The sequence below is a fragment of the Galeopterus variegatus genome, unplaced genomic scaffold, assembly GCF_000696425.1.
Source record: "Galeopterus variegatus unplaced genomic scaffold, G_variegatus-3.0.2 Scaffold1587, whole genome shotgun sequence".
Classification (NCBI taxonomy): domain Eukaryota; kingdom Metazoa; phylum Chordata; class Mammalia; order Dermoptera; family Cynocephalidae; genus Galeopterus; species Galeopterus variegatus.
This window is the reverse complement of record NW_007727698.1, coordinates 433,731-457,010: the sequence shown is the minus strand read 5'-3', so window position 1 is coordinate 457,010 and position 23,280 is coordinate 433,731. Positions and strand designations below refer to the sequence as shown.

General features: G+C 42.0%; 1 protein-coding gene across 3 annotated transcripts in view; it reads left to right on the top strand.

The window, feature by feature from the left end:
* MORC4 (MORC family CW-type zinc finger 4) overlaps positions 1-11,094 on the top strand; it is a 54,366-nt gene extending 43,272 nt beyond the window's left edge. For 2 of the 3 annotated variants that reach the window (XM_008577852.1, XM_008577854.1), the window contains 4 exons: positions 698-873; positions 9,207-9,900; positions 10,209-10,492; positions 10,802-11,094. In XM_008577852.1, coding sequence (XP_008576074.1) covers positions 698-873; positions 9,207-9,900; positions 10,209-10,492; positions 10,802-10,955 — 1,308 coding nt within the window. In that variant the 3' untranslated portion in view covers positions 10,956-11,094. The remainder of the gene's footprint in view (positions 1-697; positions 874-9,206; positions 9,901-10,208; positions 10,493-10,801) is intronic. The other variant, XM_008577853.1, reaches the window with a different exon arrangement.
* Positions 11,095-23,280: the final 12,186 nt, after the last annotated feature.

The following is a 23,280-nucleotide window of genomic DNA, read 5'->3' as shown; positions in this document are numbered from 1 at the left end:
GAATAGGTCAGACTGGTGAGGATAGAGGCAATTTAATACTAATTCTTCTTCTGATATCCTGCCAAGACCTAGGCATATGAATAATCAGGTTTCATATCCTAACGTCTTGGGTTGATAGTCTTATATAGAGATTGGGAGATTTTCCTAGGACTGCCCTGTCCTCATTCAGTTTACCTCCTCTTTATATTCCTTTGCCTTAATCATTCATACTATCGTCATAATCTGTCTCTCCCACGAGATCCAAGGTGCATGTATTTGTGTGTGTGCACTATAAATATATGTTGGTCCTTGCATGCATATCTCCAAAACCGACACAGACACTTGCTGCAATGCTTTTTCCCTTCACCCCTACCCTCATCACAGATCTCAGAGGAGTAAAAACCCAGCCTTCAACTGGGTCACAAGAGAGAATTAGACAGTGATTAGGGGCCTTGGGTTTATGTTGTGGGTGGGATCACTCTAGGAGCCAATAAGTGAGTTGGGGGAGGTCTGTTTGGTGTCCAGCTAATAAGGTTGATGACAAAAGTGCCTGGGATCAGTGTTCTAGTGTACATTACTGTGCGCTGTTTGTTTTGTGTAGGAAACAGTTTCTTTTTATTTGGCTAAGCATTCTTTTCCTAGCATCAGAAGGATTGACTCATCCTTTGGTATTTGGTTTGAATTTGGGATTTTTATGAATAATTTCTTTCTTTCCTAGGTATTCAGTGATCCACTGAAGATCCCTACTGTTCAAGATATGGCAGGATTGAATAATAAGACAGTTGGATATGAGGGAATTGATAGCCCTAGCCTGCTTCCATCTGTTGGAGAAGAAAGCAGGTCACCTTCTCTTCAACTAAAGCCTCTGGATTCCAGTGTTTTTCAGTTTTCCAGGTAACTAAAAAACATAGTCTTTTGCCAATAGTAAGCCTCAAGGTCTATTTTCCTGTAGAGTTGGTTGTTATGTTTTATTGTGTTTATGTTTTTCCTAAAGCCTAACATGAAATTCAGAAGGAGAAACACGATTTCAGTTTTTCAACACTACACCTGCTATGTGAAGTCTGTATATTTTTTGAGGTGATCATTTGCTAATCCTCTTTTTTATGTATTATGTATTCACATTATATTGGGAATTGTGTGAGTAAAATAATGGACATGATGACTCTTTGAAAAGCATAAAGTATTATACAAACAAGGTAATGGTACATAGATAAGCATTGTTTGTTTCCTTAAGTTTATGGATATTGGAGTCCTCTGGGGCCTTATAAAGCTAGCACATGTTGACTGCATGTTAAAGTAACTATTAGAAGTTTGTGCCATTAGGTAAGCCTTATCGTTCATTGTTTCCTAGAGTAAATTATAAGTTTAGTCCTAGGCTTTACTTACTCAACTTCTAGCACCTCATTATTGTTATTTTGCTTGTCTTCATAACAGGATGGAGCATTACTATTCCTTTTTCTTAAATATCAGGAGTGTTTGGAGCACTGAAAGATGTGACTGCCCCTAAACTGCCATGTGACTGAATTTAGTGCTCCTAATTGTGACTCCTTGCTTTTTCCTCTCTACTGCGCTTCTCACTCTGGCAAGGCCGAACCATAGGGTAGGCACAGAGTTGCTTTCCAATAATAGAAACTTCTACAGTCTTTGGTAATGTGACTATTATATAGTGGGATGTGAACTTTTCAGTGACCCTTATCAGTTTGGATGTCTTCTTAACATATTGTAGGATAGAGGCAATGGAATACATAATAGGGTAAAATGAATCCTGGTTTATTTTTTTTCCTCCAGTGTTACTGATTCTTCCCCTGTTTTCTTGCTTCTTAGGTTGGTCTTTTCAGCCTCTCATCTAGATAAACATCTCTATAAGTTTGCAAGTCCCCTATTCAGTGATTCTTCCACAGTTACGCCCCATAGATATTGGAAGAACTCCATGACTTCCTGAGCATAAACAAAAAGTCTCAAGAGAATTAAGCTTTAGGAGCAAAGCTAATAAAATTTTGAAGAATACTGTTACCTCTCTACCTTGGCCTCCTGGAGATGCTTATATATCACCACTGCCCCTGGAGTATCAGGTGTCATTGCTCTTGAAGGCTATCCTTTCCCTACTACGACCACTTTTCCTTTTTTCCCGTTGTTTCTTTTGTAACTCTAGTGGTTTTGGTAACCTCAAGGGGATTACAAATGCTAATTCATGTATGTATTTTATGAGTGCAGTACAATAGTACATCCATTGGGTGGCATACTTAATCAGTCTTTATTGAGATTTTTGTATGAGTTTTTATGGAATACTATATCCAGAGTGAGGTTTTGGCTGTAGAGGACAGGTAAGGTACTTTGACCATTCATGTGTAATTTTAATTTATTGAGAATAAGATTCTTTCAAGAGAAGAGATACATGATAAGAGAAACGTGATGATTGATGCTGCTAATGTCACATATGTAATGTAAGGTCAGTAAATGATGATTGTGCCATTTCATGCTACATGTATGGGGGATTCAAATTGATTGGGGAGAATCTCCCTTTTATGGGGGAAAATGGAGGTGCTCAAGAGTTTAGTAAGATATACAGGGATTCTGCTAAAATAGTATTAATGGAATAATAGGTTTAATCAAGAGTTGCTAAAGTCTCCTTTGTTATTATCAAAACCTGAAGCTCATAAGGGTCCTTGAGTCATGTAGTTGAACTTACTAACTCTAGATAAAATAAAGCCTATACTATCCAAGAAAACTTCAGGAAGTTCTAGTGGGATAGGTTAACAAAGGCTCCAGAAGTGTCACTGTAAAAGCTTTGTGAATCTCACAAATCTAACAAGAGAAGCAGAAGACCTGCAATAAAGAATAGGTTAAGCCAGTATGTAAGCTGGCATAACCTTTTGAGGAAGAGAGCTTATTTCTGTTGAAGGAAATAATCTTTTTCCGTTCATTTATTCTGTATATATTTAAGTGCTTACTGTATAAAAGGCACTGTTCTAGGGTAGTGATGGGATCAAAGATGAAGGAGCTTAGAGTAGTCAATTTGATATGTAAGTATCCCCAACACATGCTAGTTTTCTTATGAGTGGTACAAAATAAGGTCTAAAGTAGCTATAAGCATATGGACAAAGGCAATAATTAGTGGCTGTAATTTATTTAATTAGATATTTTGAGTAAGCCACATGTCAGAGGCTAATTAGTTCATGTTTTAAAAGGATGACAAAAAAAAAAATCTGAAGTACACTATAATGGTAGAGGGAGAGGAGGAGAGACATTTCAATATATTTTGAAGAATATTTGAAACAGCAAACAAGGGGTAGAAATAGAAGAACAATTTTGCAAATGAATAAGATTGATTCAGGGTCCAGTATTAACATTTAGAAATATCTGAGAGAGCAATTTTCAGAATGGAGAAATGAGGAGTGCAGTAAACTCTCTTATCAACAAATAATTTTTTAACTTGAAAAGATTATTTTTTAAAAAAATCATTCAGGAGTTTCTGGAAATTGTCCTATGAGCATACAGCAAATAGAGAAGTATTTTTTTCAAGAAAATCTACTAAATCTCAGGAAGAATAGCAAGAATCTGTCATTTGAACCACAACCTGCTCCCATCCCCCTCCAAGCTCTGTTTTATGAAAACTACTCCAAGGAGCTCTAATTCAGTGGGTGTAGTCAAGATGATGGGGATTTCCTCTTCTCCTAGATCCCTGTCTAATATTGTTTCACCTGGGAGGGGCTGGCCTCTGGCTTTTCTCATCTCCGCCAATTCTGTCTTGTAGAAGCTCTATTCCAGGCAGACCCAAAAGGACTGGGTCTTCTTCTCTCACCCAGCTTTCTTTTCCCCCACCCATCCCCCACTTGTAGGGTGGAAGCACTCACCCAGGTACAACAAGCCAACAATAATGGGTCCCTATTGCTCCAGCCTGAGCTTGCTCATAGGTCATAGGTTCATGCTGGAAGGAGCAAGCCAAAAACCACCCCAGCACCCTCTCATAAAGAAGATATTTCCCTTTGGGAGAAGTAGGCCACTGTCGCTGCCTCCAGCTCTTGCACAGTGTTGCAGAGCTTAGAGAGAGAGAGGCAGGCCTTAAGATGAAAAACTCCATAGCTCTGCCTGAAGTAACTGACTTCATGTGGAACAGGGCATGGAGAATTTCATGCCTAAGGGCATTGTCAAAAATAATGGAGATCTTGATGGAGAGCAGTTAAGATGGCACTCATAACTGCATGATACAAGTTGCAACAAGCAAAATGGCCAAGCAACCAGAAGTTTGGTAACAGAGAGAATCAGGGAAAGACAGTCAAGAAGAACCCCCCTGGGATCATAGTCAGTCCTGGGTGTCAGGAAGGCTTTATATAAGCACAAAGCTGCACCCACTCAGAAGCAATCAGAATAGGACATAAGATGGGCTTGAAAGCAGTCACCAAGCTGCACAGAGCTCAAACAGCAAAGATCAGGAGGCTCACTGGCACTAGGGGCTTAAGCAAAACCTGTGACCAACTACTCACTGACTGAACAATGTGCTACCCTGATCCAGAGACAACTCCTAGGAAGCCAGGCTTAAGAATAAAATCACACACATCCCTGGCAACCTGGAAGACTGTGGGCATGCTTAAGGCTGTGCCCTCTTGACGGTGATTGAGGAGGGGAAATCAAAGTTGCTAATACCTGGCTGAATGTGGGGCAGAAACATAAGTTCCTTGAACCTTAATAGTAGCCTCCACGTCACACACATATCCAATGATAAAGGGTAAAACTCTAATTGGCTAAGGGGGCTTAAGCACAAATTTGACCAATAAATGGCCTGTGCTGAACCATGATGAACTCTAAGTTGCCAGATAAAAGATTAAAATCAAGAAAAAAAATCTGAACACATCAGAGGCTGCATACTGCAGGGGAAATAGACTTCATGGTGTCAGTTCAGCCAAGTCACTAAATAAACAACCAAGCAAACAACAACAATATCAATCCTCCAGGGAGGGGGAGTAAGTATCCAGAATTGCTATATATTATGTAAAACGTCCAGTTGTCAACAAAAAAGTATGAGATGTGCACAGAAACAAGAAAGTGTGACCTGTACATAGGGAGAAGAGAAAAAAAGGGAAAAAAAAACCAAAACAGGCAATAGAAAATGCTCTTGAAGAGACCCATATGTTGGATTTAGCAGACAAAGACTTTAAAGCAGCCATTATAAATATGTTCAAAGAGCTAAAGGAGACCATGTTTAAAGAATTAAAGAAGATATGATGTCAATGTTTCATCAAGTAGACAATATCAATAAAGGGACTGAAATTATATGTACATAGGGCCGGCCCGGTGGCGCACTGCTACAGTGCGCCGCTTGGGAGTGCGATGGCGCTCCCGCCGAGGGTTCGGATCCCACATACAGACCAGCCGCTCACTGGCTGAGCGAGGTGCGGGTGCAACACTGAGGGTTGCGATCCATTGCCGGTCACGAAAAAAGACAAAAAGAAAAAAAAAAAAAAAGAAAAGAAAGAAATTATATGTACATAAAAAAAGGGAATTCTGGAGTTGAAAAGGACAATAACTGACATGAAAAATTTTCTAAAGGGGCTTGACAGCACATTAGAGTTGGAAGAAGAATCAGCAGACTTGAAGATAGATCAATTATAGATTATACAATTGAATGAACAGAGAGGAAAAAAATGAACAGAGCCTCAGAGAAATGTGGGATACCATTAAGTGCATGAACATAAGCACAGTAGGAGTGCAAGAAGGAAAGGAGAGAAAGATAAAAAAGGTAGAAAAAATATTCAAAGAAATAATGGCTGAAATTTTCCAAAATTTGATGAACAACATTAATCTACACATCTTAGAAGCTCAGTGAACTCAGAATAAATGGAAAGAGATTCACAGCCAGACACATCATAGTGAAAATATTAAAAGCCAAAGGCAAAGAGAAAATCTTGAGTCATCCTGTACAAGAAAATCCGTGTAAGATTAGCAGCTGACTTCTCATCAAAACAATGGACACTAGAAGTGGGATGACATTCAAAGTACTAAATGGAAGACTGCCAACCAAGAATCTTAAATCCAGTAAAACTGTCTTTAGGAAATGAAGGTAAAATAAATACATTTTCAGATAAACAAAAGCTGAAGGAATTTGTTGCTAGCAGACCTGGTTTACAAGAAATACTAAAGAGAGTTCTTCAGGGTGAAAGCAAGTGATATGAGACAGTAATCTGAATTCACATGAAAAAGCAAAGAGTACTGGTAAAGGTAACTATAATTAATTATAAAGGACACTATCATGACATATTTCTTTTCTTAACCAATTTAAAGAATAATTACATAAACAAAATATTTGTATATAGTTGCATGTACGTATATCATTTTATCATTGGGCGAATGTAAAATATTTGACAATAATGGCACAAATAAGCAAAGTTGTATTGGAGTAAGGAAATGACACCAGGTAGTGACTCAGATGCAGAGTCAGAAATGACGAAAATAAAAAATGGTAAATAGGAAGGTTAATACACCAAACACGAAAAGTATGTACTTGCTCTGCTTTCTTCTCTTGGTTTCCTCAAAAGACATAGCATTGTATAAAGTAATAATTATAATAATGTATTGTTTGCTTGTACTGGAAAATATCCAAATAGCATAAAATGTGGAACATTAAAGAGGAACAAGGAAACAAAGAAGGTATGACATATATAGAAAGTAAAAAACTAAATAGCATACATAAATTCTACCATATCAATAACAGTAAATGTGACTGGATTAAACAATCCAATCAAAAGGCAAATATTATCAGATTGGATTTTTTAAAAATATCCAAATATATTGTCTACAGGAGACACACTTTAGATTCAAAGATACAAATAGGTTGAAAGTAAAAGGATGAAAAAAGATATACCATGCAAACAGCAACCATAAGAGAGCTGGAGTGGTTATACTAATATCAGACAAAATAGACTTAAAACAGAAAATGTTACTAGACATAAAGAGGGACATTTCATAATGATCAAGTCCATCAGAAAAATATAATAACTAATATAAAAACCAAACTACAGAGCCCTCGAAATATACAAAGCAAAAGCAAACAGAATTGAAGAGAGAAATAGATAATTCAACAGTAATAGTTGGAGACTTCAGTACCCCCCCTTTAATTAATGGACCCAACAACTAGGCGGAAGATCAACAAGGAAATAGGTGACTTGAAGAACGTTTAAACGAACTGGACCTGACATATGTGCAGAAAACTCCACCCAACAAAGCACAATACATATTCTTCTCAAGTACTCATGGAACGTTCTCCAGGATAGACTATACATTAGGTCATAAAATAAGCCTCAATGGGTTTAAAAGGATAGCATGCAAAGGATGCTCTCCAACCACAATGGAATTAAATTAGAGATCAACAACAGAAGGAAATTTGGGGAATTCACAAATCCATGGAAATTAAATTAACGAGATCTTAACTTGAGTGTTGATCGTATATAAAAATTGCTGACAATTTGGTGGTGGTGTGACACAAATAGGAAACACAGGAGAGGGAGCAGGTTTGAATGTGAAAATTAAAGGTCAATTTTATACATACTGAGTTTGAGATACCAGTAGGATCTCCAGGAAGAAATGTGTGACAGGTAGTTGGAAATTTAATACTGGAGATCAGGGCTTGGGAGAATATGGGAGTTATTTCCCAGAGGTTGTAGCCAAGAGGTTGTATGAGATTACCAAAGAGAAGAAATGTAGGTACAGAAGAGAAGATATTTAAGGACAGAACCCTTAGAGGTGGGAAAATGAAGAGAAGGCAAGTAATATGACTTTAATTGCCTTTCATAAAACTCTGTTGCTATCTAGTATTATGTATCTTTTCTTCATACCTGCCAATGATTGTTTTACTGTCTTCCTCAGTACCACAGCTAAATGGACCGCCTGTAGTGCTCCTTACACATGTTTAAAAGTGGATACATGTATTCTTACCTAGCCCCTAAACCTTTTGCTTTTCCCCCAAGGCTAACACAAGATCTGCTAAGATGGCAGACCAGTTTTATTTCTGAAGAACATACGGGGCATTATAAGAAGCTAAGGTTTGAGATGTCTTACAGATGTTCTCAGAAATTGCAGAGAAATATGGGCAACGTTGAGGTACTATGAGGTGGTTCATAACATGCCTGACTCTCAATGAAAATTTGGAAGTTGATTTTTACCTTGAAATCTCATAGTTATTCAAGAGGGCAGTATAGTTATAAGGATAACAATGGGGTTCCCATCCTCCTGCATGGTGTAAAATTGCCTATGGATTTCCCTGGTGCCAGTTTTGTTAGTTCCTTCAATCATTAGTGCATATAGCAGCCAAAAATGGAAGGTTATTTGAGTCCATCATTCTAGGCTTTCCTGAAGAACTGAGGGAGTGCCTGCTTGTGCCTGAGCGAGGGGAGTTATTTGTCACAAGGGGCAAATGACTTGAATTGGCTGATTGACTTTCTTTGTTTCTGATGAGGGCCCTGTGTTTTAATTAACTTTTACAAGTGAATAATGGGCAATAGCCACAATCCAGTTGGCTGATAAAGGAATTGTTTGGTGTTCTGTTGCCATATAAAAAATGTGCGAAAGTCTTTGAAACTAGATGGTTTTGTGACACTTTAAAATTAACGAGCTGGCTCTATTCTCTGCATACTCCACTAGGCTTTTTATGACCTTTTTATTCCATGCTCGTGTTAGGGTATTTTGTGTGTGTATTTTTTGCTTGTCTTCCTTTTCTTGCACATTTTGGAAACTTCTAAGTCAGGCTGGTTTCAATCCTACTTTCAGAATTCTTACCGAGGTCAACCTAGTCCTATTATGTCCAGATGCAGACCCTTCACACCTTTTTTTTTTTTTTTTTTTTTTTTTAAAATGAACAGTAAGGGGATCTTAACCTTGACTTGGTATTGTCAGCACCACGCTCACCCAAGTGATCTAACCGGCCATCCCTATATAGGGATCCGAACCCGTGGCCTTGGTGTTATCAGCAGCACACTCTCCCAAGTGAGCCACGGGCCAGCCCTTCATTCACAACTTTCAACTTCACCTCTCCCTTACCAATTGCTACCTCAGCCAATTGCATAAGTGAAGAGGTCGAGGCCTGGGGGGTAAAGTTGTATTCCTAACTTGGAATGACCTGTGGGTAACATCTAGAGGCAGTTTTAATATGGGAAGTTTGAGGAGGGGCTTCATAGGATAAGAGTATACTTAGCCTGTATTGTGACAGCTTACAATTTAATTTCCCCTTCTTGCAGTAAGTACAAATGGATCCTAGGTGAGGAACCTGTGGAGAAACGAAGACGGCTCCGGAATGAGATGACAACACCTCCTTTAGATTATTCCATGCCTGGACCTAACAGGAGGGTAGAGCCAACCACTGCCTACTCAGAAGGGGAGAGCAGTCATGATAAATCCAGTTCTGAGAGAAGTACACCACCATACCTTCTCCCAGAATACCCAGAAGGAAGCAAGAATACAGGTCAGAATAGGGAGGTTTCAGTTCTGTATCCGGGGACCCAAGACCAACGCCAGGGGTCCCTGCTTCCTGAAGAATTGGAAGATCAGATGCCAAGATTGGTAGCAGAAGAATCTAACAGAGGTAGCACAAGCATAAGCAAAGAAGAAGTGAGCAAGGGACCTTTTGTAGCTGTTGTTGGTGTTGCGAAAGGTGTTAAAGATTCAGGAGCTCCCATTCAGCTGATCCCTTTTAACAGAGAGGAGCTTGCTGAGAGAAGAAAAGCAGTTGAATCCTGGAACCCAGTGCCGTATTCTTCTGTGGCCTCTGCTCCTATCCCTGCTGCAGCCAATGGGGAGAAAGGAAGAGGCTATGAGGAGAGTGGCGGTCGTAATACACCAAAGATGAAGAACCAGAGAGAGCTGGAAGAATTGAAGAGAACCACAGAAAAATTGGAACGTGTTTTGGCTGAAAGGAATTTGTTCCAGCAAAAGGTTAGGGCAACACCTTACCACTAGGAATAAGAAATCATTGTAACCAAGGGACTGGGGTGTTGGTGCTCTGATGATTTTATGTTCTGAGGCCTTTAAACAAAATATGTCATTGAACTATTCTGTGGTATGTCTCAGACTGAGTGAACCATAATGGGTTTCCCTTCCGTGTTTCGGGATTGAAAAGGTCCATAACTAGAAGAATCTGTATAGTGGAATCACAGGGTAAATATATTAGGGACAATTTTTGACACATTCTTTAGCTTTCAGTAGTATGTGGGGTCATTGAATGTCTGTTTCTTGGACTGCAGGTGGAGGAGCTAGAACAGGAGAGGAATCACTGGCATTCCGAATTCAAGAAAGTCCAACATGAATTGGTGACCTACAGTACCCAAGAGACGGAGGGCTTGTACTGGAGCAAAAAACACATGGGTTACCGCCAAGCTGAATTCCAGATTCTGAAAGCGGAGCTGGAAAGAACCAAAGAGGAAAAGCAAGAATTAAAAGAGAAACTAAAGGAGACAGAAACACACCTGGAAGTGCTGCAGAAGGCTCAGGTCTCCTACCGGACCCCAGAGGGAGATGACCTAGAAAGGTTAATTACTAGGGTTTAGTTATCAGCTTGTGAGTGCTAATGGGAAGCGTCCCTTAGGACCCCCAGTTACTGGTCATAGACAAGGGAGGAAGCCTTTATTCATAGGCCACCAAAGATTGAGTAATTACTTCTTAGAAAGCTGCAGCCAGTCTCCCTGTGCTTGGTGGCTTTGTGCTTTCTTCTTCCTTTCTAGCTAATGGAAACATAATTGTTGAAAAATGTAGGCCCGTTTTGAAGGGGCTCCATTTTATTTTGTTGGCTAATGACTTCATGTCATCTCTTCTCCTGCCCCCTCACTCCATCATACAGGGCTTTGGCAAAGCTTACGCGGCTGCGTATCCACGTCAGCTATCTCCTTACTTCTGTCCTCCCTCACTTGGAGCTTCGTGAGATCGGGTATGACTCAGAACAAGTGGATGGGATCCTGTACACAGTGCTGGAGGCAAATCACATACTGGATTGAGCACCAGACTATATATTCTCTGCCCTTCTCTTCTCTTTTCAGCCTGTCTACTTTTTGTACTTGTTTCTACCATCTCAGCCCTCCTCTTCTCTGCTCCTCTCTTCCCATCCCCCTACATCTCTCTCTCCCTCTCTCCTCTCTCCTCTCTCCCTTCTCCCCTCTCTCCCCTCTCTCCTCTCTCTCACCTTTATGCCTTATATAGAGAATCTTTGTGTAAATCCTGGCTCTTAATCAGTCTGCTTCTTACTCAGTTTTGGTGTGGAGAAAGAGGCCAGTTAAATAGGCTTTCATGAGTCCCAAAATGGAAAAAGCAATAGTCACCAAGCTAGGTAACCTGAAAGCTTTAATTTTCATGACAGATACTTGGCCTATTTCATATCCTTTCTGAATGGTTTGTATTCATTTAGCTTAAATCAGTCAGCATATACTGGGTCCAGTGTACCAGGTGTTTGGGGACAAGCTAAGAAGTATAACTCATGGTTTCAACCTGCAAGGATCTAAAAATCTAGTTGGAAACACAAGACACACACCAAGTTTACTATACACAGAAGTGTATGATATGTACAAGCGAGTGGTACAAACACGACATAGAAGATCTGGGGGAAGAAGTTCAAAGAAGGCATCACACCAGTGGGACCTAAACTAAGATTTAAAGAATGAGCATGACCACATTGTTAATGATGGTTGTTACTTAGGTGGTAGGACTATGGTTGATATTATTTTCTTCTTTCTATCTTCCTACCTTTTTCAAATTTTCTATAATAAACTTGTTATTCTTACATTACAAAAAATAAATTGTTTTTAAAAACAGTGGGTAGACTTGGATTTGGATATTAAATGAGAGACTGAAAATATAAGGTAATGTTATGTTTATAATTTATGTTAAATTTAGCATTACCTCTGGAAGAACAACATAAACAAAGGCATGGAAAAATCTAGGATGTAAAAAATGTGTTTGGTAGGCGCGATGGGTTAATATAAATGGAACTAAGGTTAAATCATGACCCACCAGCCCACTGACCCCTGTAGTATTTGCATTTTAATAGGGGATTCTTAAAAATCCTTCAAGGCTCAAATTTTTAAAACATATCTCATGAAGCTGTGGAATTTCAAGTAGTGGGGAAAGTATTTTGGAACAAGGAAATCTATGTGATGTCTCTCAGAATACACCTTCCTACTCCTCAGGCTGGTGTTGAGTGAGGGGCAGTCCTCATAGTATCAGAAAGAGTAAAACTTATACTCTTGTAAAAGAAGACATTTTATTTATTCATTGCTTTATTATATTTATATAGCACATACTCTCCAAAGAGTTCAAGGTACTCTTCAAAAGACGTTGAACAATGAACACATAAAGTATACCAACAGTGAAAAATAGGCAGTAGAGGAGAAACAATAAAAGAAAGGTGGGATCAAACAATGGCAAAAGCATTGACTAGTCCAGAGGAAAGGTTTTGAGTAGTCGTTCTATTTCTCCTCTTCGGAGTTATTTCAGAAGAGTTTTCTAAACTTACTTTATCACCTTCGAAAGCAGGCCCATCGTAGATATTCCACTGCAACTGTAGAGAATAAGGGGAGGCCAGAGTCAGGCTTCACCATTCGGATGAGTACTTAAAGCTGTCCCCTGCCCCCTTACCCTCCACCTCACCTCAGCTCTAGCTTGCCGCATGATCAATTCTCATGTGAGACATTTGGATTATGATAGCCAAGGCCCCAGTTGTCTACATTTTGGTATTACTGAGGGAAGGGGAGCACATTCAGCCATTCTCTCAGCGGTACTTGTTCATGAGATGGGGGCTGGGAGGTGGTGGGACTTTTTGCACAGATATGGATGATATGGATGGGAGTCTGGTGGAAGAAAAAAGTCAGCAATGAAGGTCCAGTCTGTGCGAGCGTTTGTTGGGTGAGCACGGGGCAGAATAGGAAGGAGGACAGGCAATTGGGCTTTAAAGTGAAGAGGTGGAAAATTTTAACTCATCTTTACTAGTGCTTACTCTCAGCCCATTCTTTGGTCCCTGGTCCTGACCCCACACTGCTTTTTCCAGCAAAGGTTACCTGTGTGAGTCCATTCACTTCAATACCCAAGCTACCTCTTTGTTACTTATTTACTATGAAGCCATACCAGCATGAGATCCCTTTAACTAGTGTTAAATGCCACTGTGGAGAGATTGGAAAGTGTCTCCCAGACTTACCAGAGTTTTTGAATCTAGTGCAGAGGCAAAAGACATTGAAAAGAAAAAAGTGGTGCCTCCTCATGGCTTTCTTGTTAGGTTAACATAATCATAATTCTCCTTTCAAATGTCTCTCGCATTTGCTCTTTCACTTCATTTCCATGACCAACATTTAGGTCCTTATTACCTCATGCCTTGATAATTGAAATAGATTCTTTGCTGGCCTCCCTAATCTCCTATTCTCATTCCTCAGTTCTCCCTACTCAATGTCACTAAATTATTTTTTAACAACTTCATCAGGCCATGCCTCTGGTCAAAGACTTGCTAATGCTCCCAACTACCCACACAATGCAATACAAATTCCTTAGCATGGCCCTCAAAGTCCTTTGTAAACTGAATTCAACCACTCTCCATATTCATCTTTTAACATTCCAGACAGAAACCGCATTCCATCCAAACAACCATTTTTCAGTTTCTGAATATGCCTTAAGATTTTCTCCTCCACCTTTGGTATTCCATTCACATTGCCTAGAATGTTCTTCCTCATTATTTTTCCTTTGGCTGAAATGCCATCTCTCTCTCTTTTTTTTTTTTCACTTTCAAATTCCTCTGATTAACCCAACTAGACATGACGTTTCTCTTTGAACATTTAAGTTTTATGTCATTTGTAAGACTCTTATCACAAACTTCCTTGTCCTATCTTTCCTGTTAAAAAGCTCCAGATTCAAATATTCAACTGCCTACTCGACATTTACACTTACATATCTCACAGGCATTTCAAATAAAACATGTTAAAAATAAACAGTGACATATCCCGGGACTGTTCCTCCCCACCCCCGGTCGTCTTCGGCTTAGAAAATGGCACCTCCACCTACCCAGTTTCTTAAGCTACAAACCTGGAAGTCATCCTTAATTTTCCTCTTCTCTCGCCCCCCACATCCAGTCTGTCTACAAGCCTGTCAGTTCTATCTCCATAATACATCTTTACCCTACTCACTCTTACAAGCTAACAGTCCAAACTGCCGTCATCTCCCATGGATTACCACAACTAACTGGAGTCCTTGCTTCTGCTCTTGTTTCCATAATTGTCTTATTACTTTAGATAGAGTGGTTTTTAAAAATACAGATCAGATCATGTGACTCCCCTATTTACAGCCCTTAAGTGACTTCTCATTGCACTCAACAAAATCCAGACCCCTTACAATATCCTACGAGACCCCAACCTACTTCTGCTTTGTCTCATGTGGCTCTTCACATACCACTGTTTCCCTTGCTCACTGTGGTCTTCGCACTGAAACATGTCAAGCTCTTACTTACCTCAGAGCCTTTACCCATACTGCTCTCTTTCCTGGAATGTTCATATCTTCAGTCTTAGCATGGCTGGCTATTCCTCATTCTTCAGATCTTGGTGTAAATGTCACTTCCTCAGGCCTTCCCTGGCAGCCTTTTTTCTATATCTACCCTATTATTCTCTCCTGTTTTGTTCAGTTCATGGCACTTCTCACAATTTATAATTACATATTTGGTCATTTACTTTTATTCAACAAATATTTATTGGGTACCCACTATGTGCTGTGTGATATACTGTGGTAAACACAATATACATGATATCTGTCTGCCTCCCTCACAAGTTCCATTTCCAGTTACTCTCCAGAAAGGGCACACTAACTTCCTCTTCTATGAGCTGTGCTTGAGTGTCTCTTCTCACCGTGGCCGACTGCAGGGAAGGGCTGTGCTTGTTTCTGCCAACCACGGTACCCTAGAGCTTATCATAGCACCTAGGATATAGTAGGAAATCAATAAATGATTGTTAATGAATGAACTAATGATGGGAACCCTGTTTTGTTCATACCTCCTCCCCCTCAAGGACTTAAAACAGTGCCTCGTTTATAGAAGGGGTTAGATAAACACAAGATGAGTGAGGTAGATAATAATCCTGGACATTAAACTTTGAAAATGAAAGACTGGGACAATCTGTGCTACAGGATATGTTGGGGTGTTGGGGGGGGGGGTGACCAAGGTGAGCTGGAGTGGCCTAGTGTTTCTCTTTACCTGATCTTCAGTATGAGTAATTAGAAAGGCTACCGAAAGAGAAAAGGAATATGAGTGTTCTTTACCACAGACATTCCGAATATTTGTCAGGCTCCCAAGCATGAAATTTTTAAATACTGAGAACTATAGAATATAACCAAAATGCTATAGAGACCAGAACTTAAAAGTGACAGCTAAAAAGAGAAAAAAAAAATTCTGAGGAGCTTTCTGTTCAGTTTTTCAAATACTGATGATAGTTTTATTTCAAGAGAAGGGAGAGGAGCTGTCTACAAGCAGAGTAGGCAGACCAAGTCTCAAGAAAACAAGTTCTGGGAACATGTTAGGGGGTCAGTACATGCTTGTTGGATGAACAAATGGACACTTTGGAAGAGGACTAGGCCAGAGATCTTGTGGCTCCAGCAGACAGGGAGATTTGCTTTCCCATGTCCAGTGATTGCAAATTTTCTGGGCTACAATTGAGAGGCAGAGGCTTAATTGGCCGGCTCTTAGTTCCCAAGGACAATCTTCAGATAGAACATCTTTCAGAATTCTGTACTATGAATTAAAACCCCTTTCTGTAGTACTCTGTTAGGTGTGAAACATGGGGGTCTACTCAGGAATGCTGGGTATAAGCTCAGGGTAAGCCAAGTATAATTTCCCCAAAAGAATGATGTATGCTTCATGACAAGGACGTTCCTAATTCATGACTTATATTGGGTAGAGAGGACGTTCAGCAGCCATACTTTCTTAATCAAAAGTCGAGGCATGTGTTTGGATAATAAACTAGATAATTGAAAGAAGAACTGACTTAGATAGTCTCATGTATATGAAAGCTTTAGTCATTAAGTGAGACAAATGGCATTCATTTTCTAATGGAAAATAAAATCTGAAGAAGAAATTTGTTTTGTTATTTGCCTCCATTCCTAAACCCAAAGTTTTGATGTGAATCATGAGATCCCCAACCCATTTTTAGATATTATAGTGTAAATACTTTGGGTGCTTTCTACATGCCAAACACATTCTATACATCTGCACATTGTGTCCTCAGGGGCAGGCAAGATGACCTTAGGCAGGAACTCAGGAAAGTGTTCCCAAGAGGTCTGGTCTTCCAGATGGGCCCTAGAAAACTGGAATGACGGAAAGGTGGAGGCATGTTAAGAGGGTTTTCTGGGTGTAGGGAATAGTGTAAGCAAAGTCAGAAGTGGGTGAGGGGATGTGTGAATACAGGAACACCCAAGAGGGTTTGAGTAGATTATCCAATTTGGAGCATCAGGGACAGAATGGACCAAGAACATGCTGCCAAAGAGGATCTATGCTAAATATGCTTAATAAGGAGGCTTTTGGAAGCTATGAATTATGAAAATGTCCCTACATTTAGAAAGGTAACCCCAGTGCAGTTCCCTTGGACTGAGCTTTTCTTTAGTAGTGGGATCTGGTTAGCCATGGTTCTGTTCCACCCCAGATTTTCACATATTTGGATAAATGTAAAAGACCATCACCATCCTTTTCCCCTCCGACTTCTCAAGTATGCTTTTCTCCTGGCTGTTAACAGAATTTTATGAGTAGAAGCCTATACAAGGTCTTAATGGTATTTAGACTTTTGGGAAGAATCTTGAGAAATTTTGGCCTGGGGAAGACTATTCCCTTGTTAATGTAGATTCAGATCTATAGAACAAAATACTCTTTGTCATCTGCTTCAATCCCCCAGTGACACACAGATTTTGGTGTGACTTTGACCCTACCCTTTAGGTCACCAATATATGCAGATGATAGCAGTTAACTGTTTGTGGACCTACTATATGCCATGACCACGCTTACAGGAAGATTTCATCCCCATTTCACAGATGAGGAAACTAAATTGAAGTGATTTTCCCAAGGCCACGCAGGCAAAGAGTGTAGAGGCAAAACCCAAACCTAGATTTGTCTGACTCCAGAGCCCAAGCTCTTTGCCCATTACAACATACTGACTATCTTGGAGAGGATTAGTCTTGTCTTCTTCCTTTTGATAAGAAAATGCTAAAGCCCTCCCACACTAATACGAATTTCCAAGGAAGAAAGTTCCACAATCCCACACAATGTTTAACTGCCCTCATGATCAGGAAATCGTTCACTTATGTAATGAATATCCCTCCAAACAATGTAGAAATTCATTTCCTCTTGACTGGGTTTTTCACTCAGGGCTGTAGCTTGGCAGTCTTCCTGATATCAAAACAGCCATCAAGATCCTATTCGTACACTCCAGGAGGTCTTGGACTTGGCCTCTGCCCGTGGTGCTCTCACTGGTTCCTTTGAAACCCCCCTCCCCAGACAGTGCTGAGTTGGGCAAGTCTCTTGGAGAGTAAGAAAGTGACACTTAAGAACATATTGGTTTATTATTACACACAGGGAGTAAAATTAACCATACAAGGTACCCCTGGAATTGCCAGTGGGAGGATGGCATCACCTTTCTCATCCTGTCTGCCTTTTTCTTGACTTCTACCTCGTCCCCATTTTTGAAGCTGTTGAATCATTTAGTTGAAGAGTGAGTGTGCTACTCTGAGAAGTCCCCTGTTCCCCCAAATTCCAGTGTCCATGGTCTCTGAATTGCTGTTCTATTTTTGAAACGCATTGGTCTCATTTTCTCTAATAGCTCTTTTTTGCTAAATTGAGAAGTTAGTTCAAATTCTGGTGTTAATGGGTGATTTGCATCTGAATGTGTTTCTCTTCCCCGAAAATACACTTGCTTTTTAACCAAAGCATGCCTTTAAACCAAGGGAGTTGAGTCTTCACACCATCTTCAGATATCCTTTGTGGGGGATGTTGGTCTTGCATCCCATTGGGTAATTCCAGAAATAAATTCAGATGTAGAAGCTGCAAGGAGCATCTTCTCTTTGTACTTCTGGTGTGACTGGCCTTTCTCCTGAGCAACCCACACAGAACTTTGTCAACTATCAGACTGTGACAGTGTTGTTGGAGAGTAAGAGGTACCATTCAAATGCTGGGTTGCCTGCCACACTAGTCGTTCTCATGTGCCATCTAATTTCACAACCTATATACTCTCTACTATCTTTTTAAAATCATGTGAGTGTTCTCAATGTTACCTCCACAAAGTTATAAGTGTTTGCAAACAGGAAGTTCTTCAAAGCCCTCCTAGGAGGTGACTTGTAAAGCGGTGGGGGTGTCATTCTGGAGGAATGGGACTTCAGGGATGACAGGAAAGCAGTAGCTGTCTCCTAAAAGGGACTTGGTGATGTGCCCTTATATGGTGGCTTCCTGTTTTTTCAAATCCTTGTCTTCTAGAGCAGTGAGGCCTAGAGCAGGGGGTTGTAGGTGAGAGTTGACTAGGAATTCCTGAGCTGCAATTCTCAGGAAAGTGGTGGGTTGCAGGTGGAAGGGGGTGGTCAAATTACAGCTTTTGTATCACTGTGCCTGATAACAGCCTGTTAATATTTTATCAGTGATCACATCACAGCATATAGTGAGCTGCCACTTACAGCAGAAGAAAGAGATAACCTGCTGGACTTCCTGTTTGAGGTTCTTTACCCCCTTGAGATAACAGAATTTCTCATCAAAGCTGGGAGCCGCTTGGGCAGGGAGATCAATCTGGGCAAAGGCCAGACTTCAGCCAGCTGAGGAGGAGCACGCACACTTCCCAGCCTTGGGGCCTCTCTGTCCCAGAGTGGGCAGCTGCAGGCAAAAAAGAGTGCCCTGTTCATGGGCTCAGGGCTGAGTGGGAGGCAACGGCTGACCCGCAAGGCCTCATTTGTCTTCCTTTAGCACTGGGCTCATACTCTCACCTCTCTCCCTTCTCCCACGCCTGTGTTTCTCCCCTGGTCCAGAGCCAAAAGGCCCCTGGCTACCTGGGTGGGCGCTGCCTCTGCCTCCCGCAGCAATTTCCAGAGACCTGCCCAAGGGAAGGAAATGAGGGAGGAGAGGCTGAGCCCCAGGATCACTCCCTCTCTTACAGCCACGAAGGAGTCCTGTGAGGCAAACTCTAAAGGATTCTAGGTTAGCCGTGCAGTACACTCGTTTCCTCCTTAGCACTGCTCTCCATCCCATTTCTTAATTTCCCATAGTCCTTCAGCTGCAGGGAGCACTTTCTTTCAATCGTTTTTCCCCAGAAGCTCAAGTAGTGTTAGGCCTTCATTAAGTATGGATTGAATTTAAGGGGACTTACATAACTACTTTTATCAGCCCCTGACACCCCGATCTTATGTCACTTTTTCCCCTCTCTCACTGGACAATCCATATTCTGCCTCCACAGTTAGGTGTGCATGTTTTATCTTCCTTAAATCAGCTGTCAACTCCTACAGAGGCACAGAATTTACCTTGTTCGCCCTTGCCACCCTCAAAGCCCTTAACACACTGCCTGCCTGACACAGAATAAGAATTCAGTTAGCATGGGCTGGCTGGCTGGCAGCTGGCTGGGTGAATGGCTGTTTGGCTGACTGAATGAAGGTTTTCTCGGAAAGCTGGAGCTCTCCTTTCAACTAAGAAGCCAGGTTCAGTCTTTCCACCACCATTAATGATCACACAGCAGTGAGTCACATTATTATCAGAAGAATGAGGGAGGGCAGAAACATCTCCGCTTGTGCAAGGGTCAGAGCCTTGATGCTGGGGCATAAACACAATGACCTTCACTATCCCCTAGGTCTATGGCTCATCTAAATTACTTTATGATGGAAGGCAACGGGGTGAGCTGAAAGATGTTTGACTTGGACCCAGACTCAGGAAAATTTCTAGGAAACTATTTAGAGCAAAGCTTTTCTTGCTAAACCAGACAAAGGGAACAATTGCTCTTTGTCAGGTCTGTCTTGGTTGTCCTAGCTGAGAATGAATTTGTAACTCCTTCCATTGAATCTTCCCAAATTAACAAAGGTAGGCCAGCTTCATTCTAAGGTGAAGGGAATCTCTGTGCTCTATTTCCCTCAAAGGTCCTTATATTCCAGTGGCAGACAGGGACAGGAAGGCAGCAGGAATTTGAAGAGCAACAGGCCCTCATACGCCTTTGGAGACCAGAATCCCGGACCTACATTGCTGTGGGAAGAGTTTCCAAGCTTGTGTTCAGACTCTGACACTCTGTGACTTGAAGGATTTTACCTACCTCCCTGGGCCTCCTGTAGACGGTCTGTTTCACCGGGATACGTGGAGGATGCAGTGAAATCGGTGTATCTGAAAGTGCTCTGGCTGCAAGTTGTGGGTTATCGGAGCTTGTACCAGGTTGCTGTCTACTCAGCACAGCAGAGTCAGCAAGGCAACCCCGTCTTCCAACCTCCCGTGGCCCCCAGTCAGGGGCTCTGGGGTTCCTGGTGCCAGACCAGAGACATGACCTCTTGCTAAGCTTCCGTCCAGAGAGCCCTTTCTCCACCCTTATTCCTGCCTGCTGCCATTCCCACTAAATGGGCTTGGATGCTGGGGTTCTAGCCTCTGCACCAAAAAAGGCCCACTTCAGAAGTGCAAGGGCAGTGTCTGATATAACAGGCTTTTATGTGCTGAGGCCCTCTAGGTCCAGGGGCTGGTTAAGCTGAATTTGGTAGGGCCCCATTACTATCAGCATTGCCACAGTTAATACCCTTTTGAATCAGGTTCTGTTAATTCCCAGTGAGGTTTGAACATGGCCAAATCATTGGCTTCCCAAACTCCCAAACCTCCAGAATTAAAGGAATTGGAACTGAGGTGTTGTGTTTTATTCAAATGGGAGCCTGGCATCCCCCTGGTAGGACTGCTAGTTGAGCTCAGGCTGGCCAGCTTGGGGACTTCTGGCAGGCTCTTCCTATTGGCTGTGAATATTGTCAGATCAGCAGGGTCCTATTTGAGGAGGTAGGAGACTGGGACACTAATACAAGCTGTGTGGCCCTGGGAAAATATCTTTACTTTGGGCCTTAGTTTCCCCATCTGCCAAATGAAGATGATCAGATCTATTTCACCTTCTTCATAATGGTGGTTCAAAGAACCAAAGGAATAAACACTTTATTTAGTAAATAACTTATAAAACAATTGTAAAAAGGGAGGAACCCTGGGTAAGATGAAGAGGTTAGAGTTTCTTTGGGTAATAGGGCTGTCATGCTTTCTAATTGTTTCCAGTAAATTCCAGAATTTTCTCTCCACCCTGTGTGCCAGCATCCACCCTTCCTTCCCCTTAGCCAATTCCCTCCAATCAGACCTGCCCTGTCTGGGCCCCTTTTAATCAATAAAACAGTTATTCAATCAACAAGTGTTTATTGATCACCTATTGTGTGCTCAGCACTGTTACAGATAGTCTGGGGGATACAGAGAGTTCTAAGATATGGCCCCCTGCCCTCCAAGAGTTTACAATATACTTGTGAGATCAGACACATGCACAAGAAAGATAACTATAAATCAAAACTTGTGAATGATAAGCATCGAGAAGCAATTTATACATTGAGGGCTGGATGAAGGGGTAGGAGAGAAACAGAGTGGTCAGAGAAGGCTCAATGAAGAAGGTGGTGCTGAGCAAGTTCTCCAAGCATGGGGCAAGGGATCTTGGCTAAGAGAAGAGGGCCTTCCAGGTTGGGAGAACAGCTTGAACAGAGGCAAGAAGGTGGAAATGTGAAAGGTGTGTTAGAAACAATGAATGGGCCCCTTCTACTGGGGCTGAGGTTTAGGATGGTGTACTGGAGTTTTTCAGGAAGTGGTCATGCTTAGGTTGGTGAGGGAAAATGTCTTTGGTTAATAACCCCCACTCCTAGTCCAGGGAAATGGAGAATTTTCAGACCTTGGAGGTGGAATTCTCTGCCTGGGAACCATTCTCTACTCTCCCCCCCTCAACTGCAATCCCAGGCAGCAGCTCAGCTATCACTCAGGTTGTGAACACAGCACTTGTGGCATGGATGTGCCACGCTGGAGCCCTCGAATGCCCTCCAACAACTCTGGAATATCTTCTGATGAATGGTAGGGAAGATACGACGGGTTGACAAGGGTCCATCTGGTGCTGTGGTCTTTCAGAGCCTCTGTAGTACTTTGTGGGTAACCCCCGGGGGGTTTGATCTCAGCCTTTTGGGCGGATTTTCCATTAGCCTGAAGACTCTTGGGGGGGCTGCCTCTCTCAGGCACAGTAGAAATAACCACTGGAGTCACCATGCATGTTCACCCGGCTTCTTAGATACCAAAGTTGTTATTCTTTCTTGGCCAGCATTGAGGAACAGTATCTTCCTCAGTTCCCAACAGCTCCCCCACTGTCATCCCCCAGCCAAGGCCATCTCTAGACAAACTGGTTTGCTGTTCCTAAGGAAACCATTGTCTAGGACCCTTAGCCTTGTGGCTTACACAGGAGGCCAGGTTAGATGCCCCAGAAGGAGGCAGGGGCTTCAGCAAAAGTTGGGACCACAGCTTCTGAGGCAGTTCTGCCGCCTTGCGCTTTGCACCATATCTTCTCTCCTTGTGCTTTCCTCTAGCCGCAGGATCGATCCCCAACCCGTAAGTGTGAGGGAATTCTGGGAAATTCCCTGGGAAAAGGTTTTGGTCCCAGGCTGCCTTCTCTTCCTCTCATCTTGCACCCAATTGTTTTTTGTTCCCTGGACACCATGGGATGGCTTTATTTCAGTTCATGCAGAAACCAGTCTGGACACTGTGGAGTCATAACAAGAGTGGGATGGAGGTTCCAGAGCCCATTACTGGCCAATCAGTTTCTTTGGAAGAAGGCTTGAGAAGGAGGAGAGAGCCATGCCCATAAAAGCCACTACTCCTCCATCTCCCCTTCCCCCAGCAATGAGCTAAGAGCCAACCTCAGCCAGAGGGAGAGGGTCTTTGATCACAGAGAGAGTTAGTCAGTGGTTTGTGATTAGTGGGTTTTTGGATGGGTTCCCAGGTAAACCAAAGGGCAGAAGGGAGCCCCTGGGGTCTGGCCAAGGGTAGGGGGTGGGATTTGGAGTTGAGGATTGGGGACTCAAGGCAGGCGGCACAAGGTGAGGGAAACAGAAAGGCTGGCTTGGCGAGCATCCTTGATAATTCAACCTGCACGCTGTCACACCAGCTCTTGTTTCTGCCTTCACTGGATCCAATGGCCAAAGTAAGTCAATCCTCAGCAGCACCTTCTGACACAATCCAGTGGCAATGTCCCTCACCTGTGGCACTCGGGGGGGGGGTGCTGGCCACTGGTTTTCACAGACCCAGCCCCCCCCCCCCCC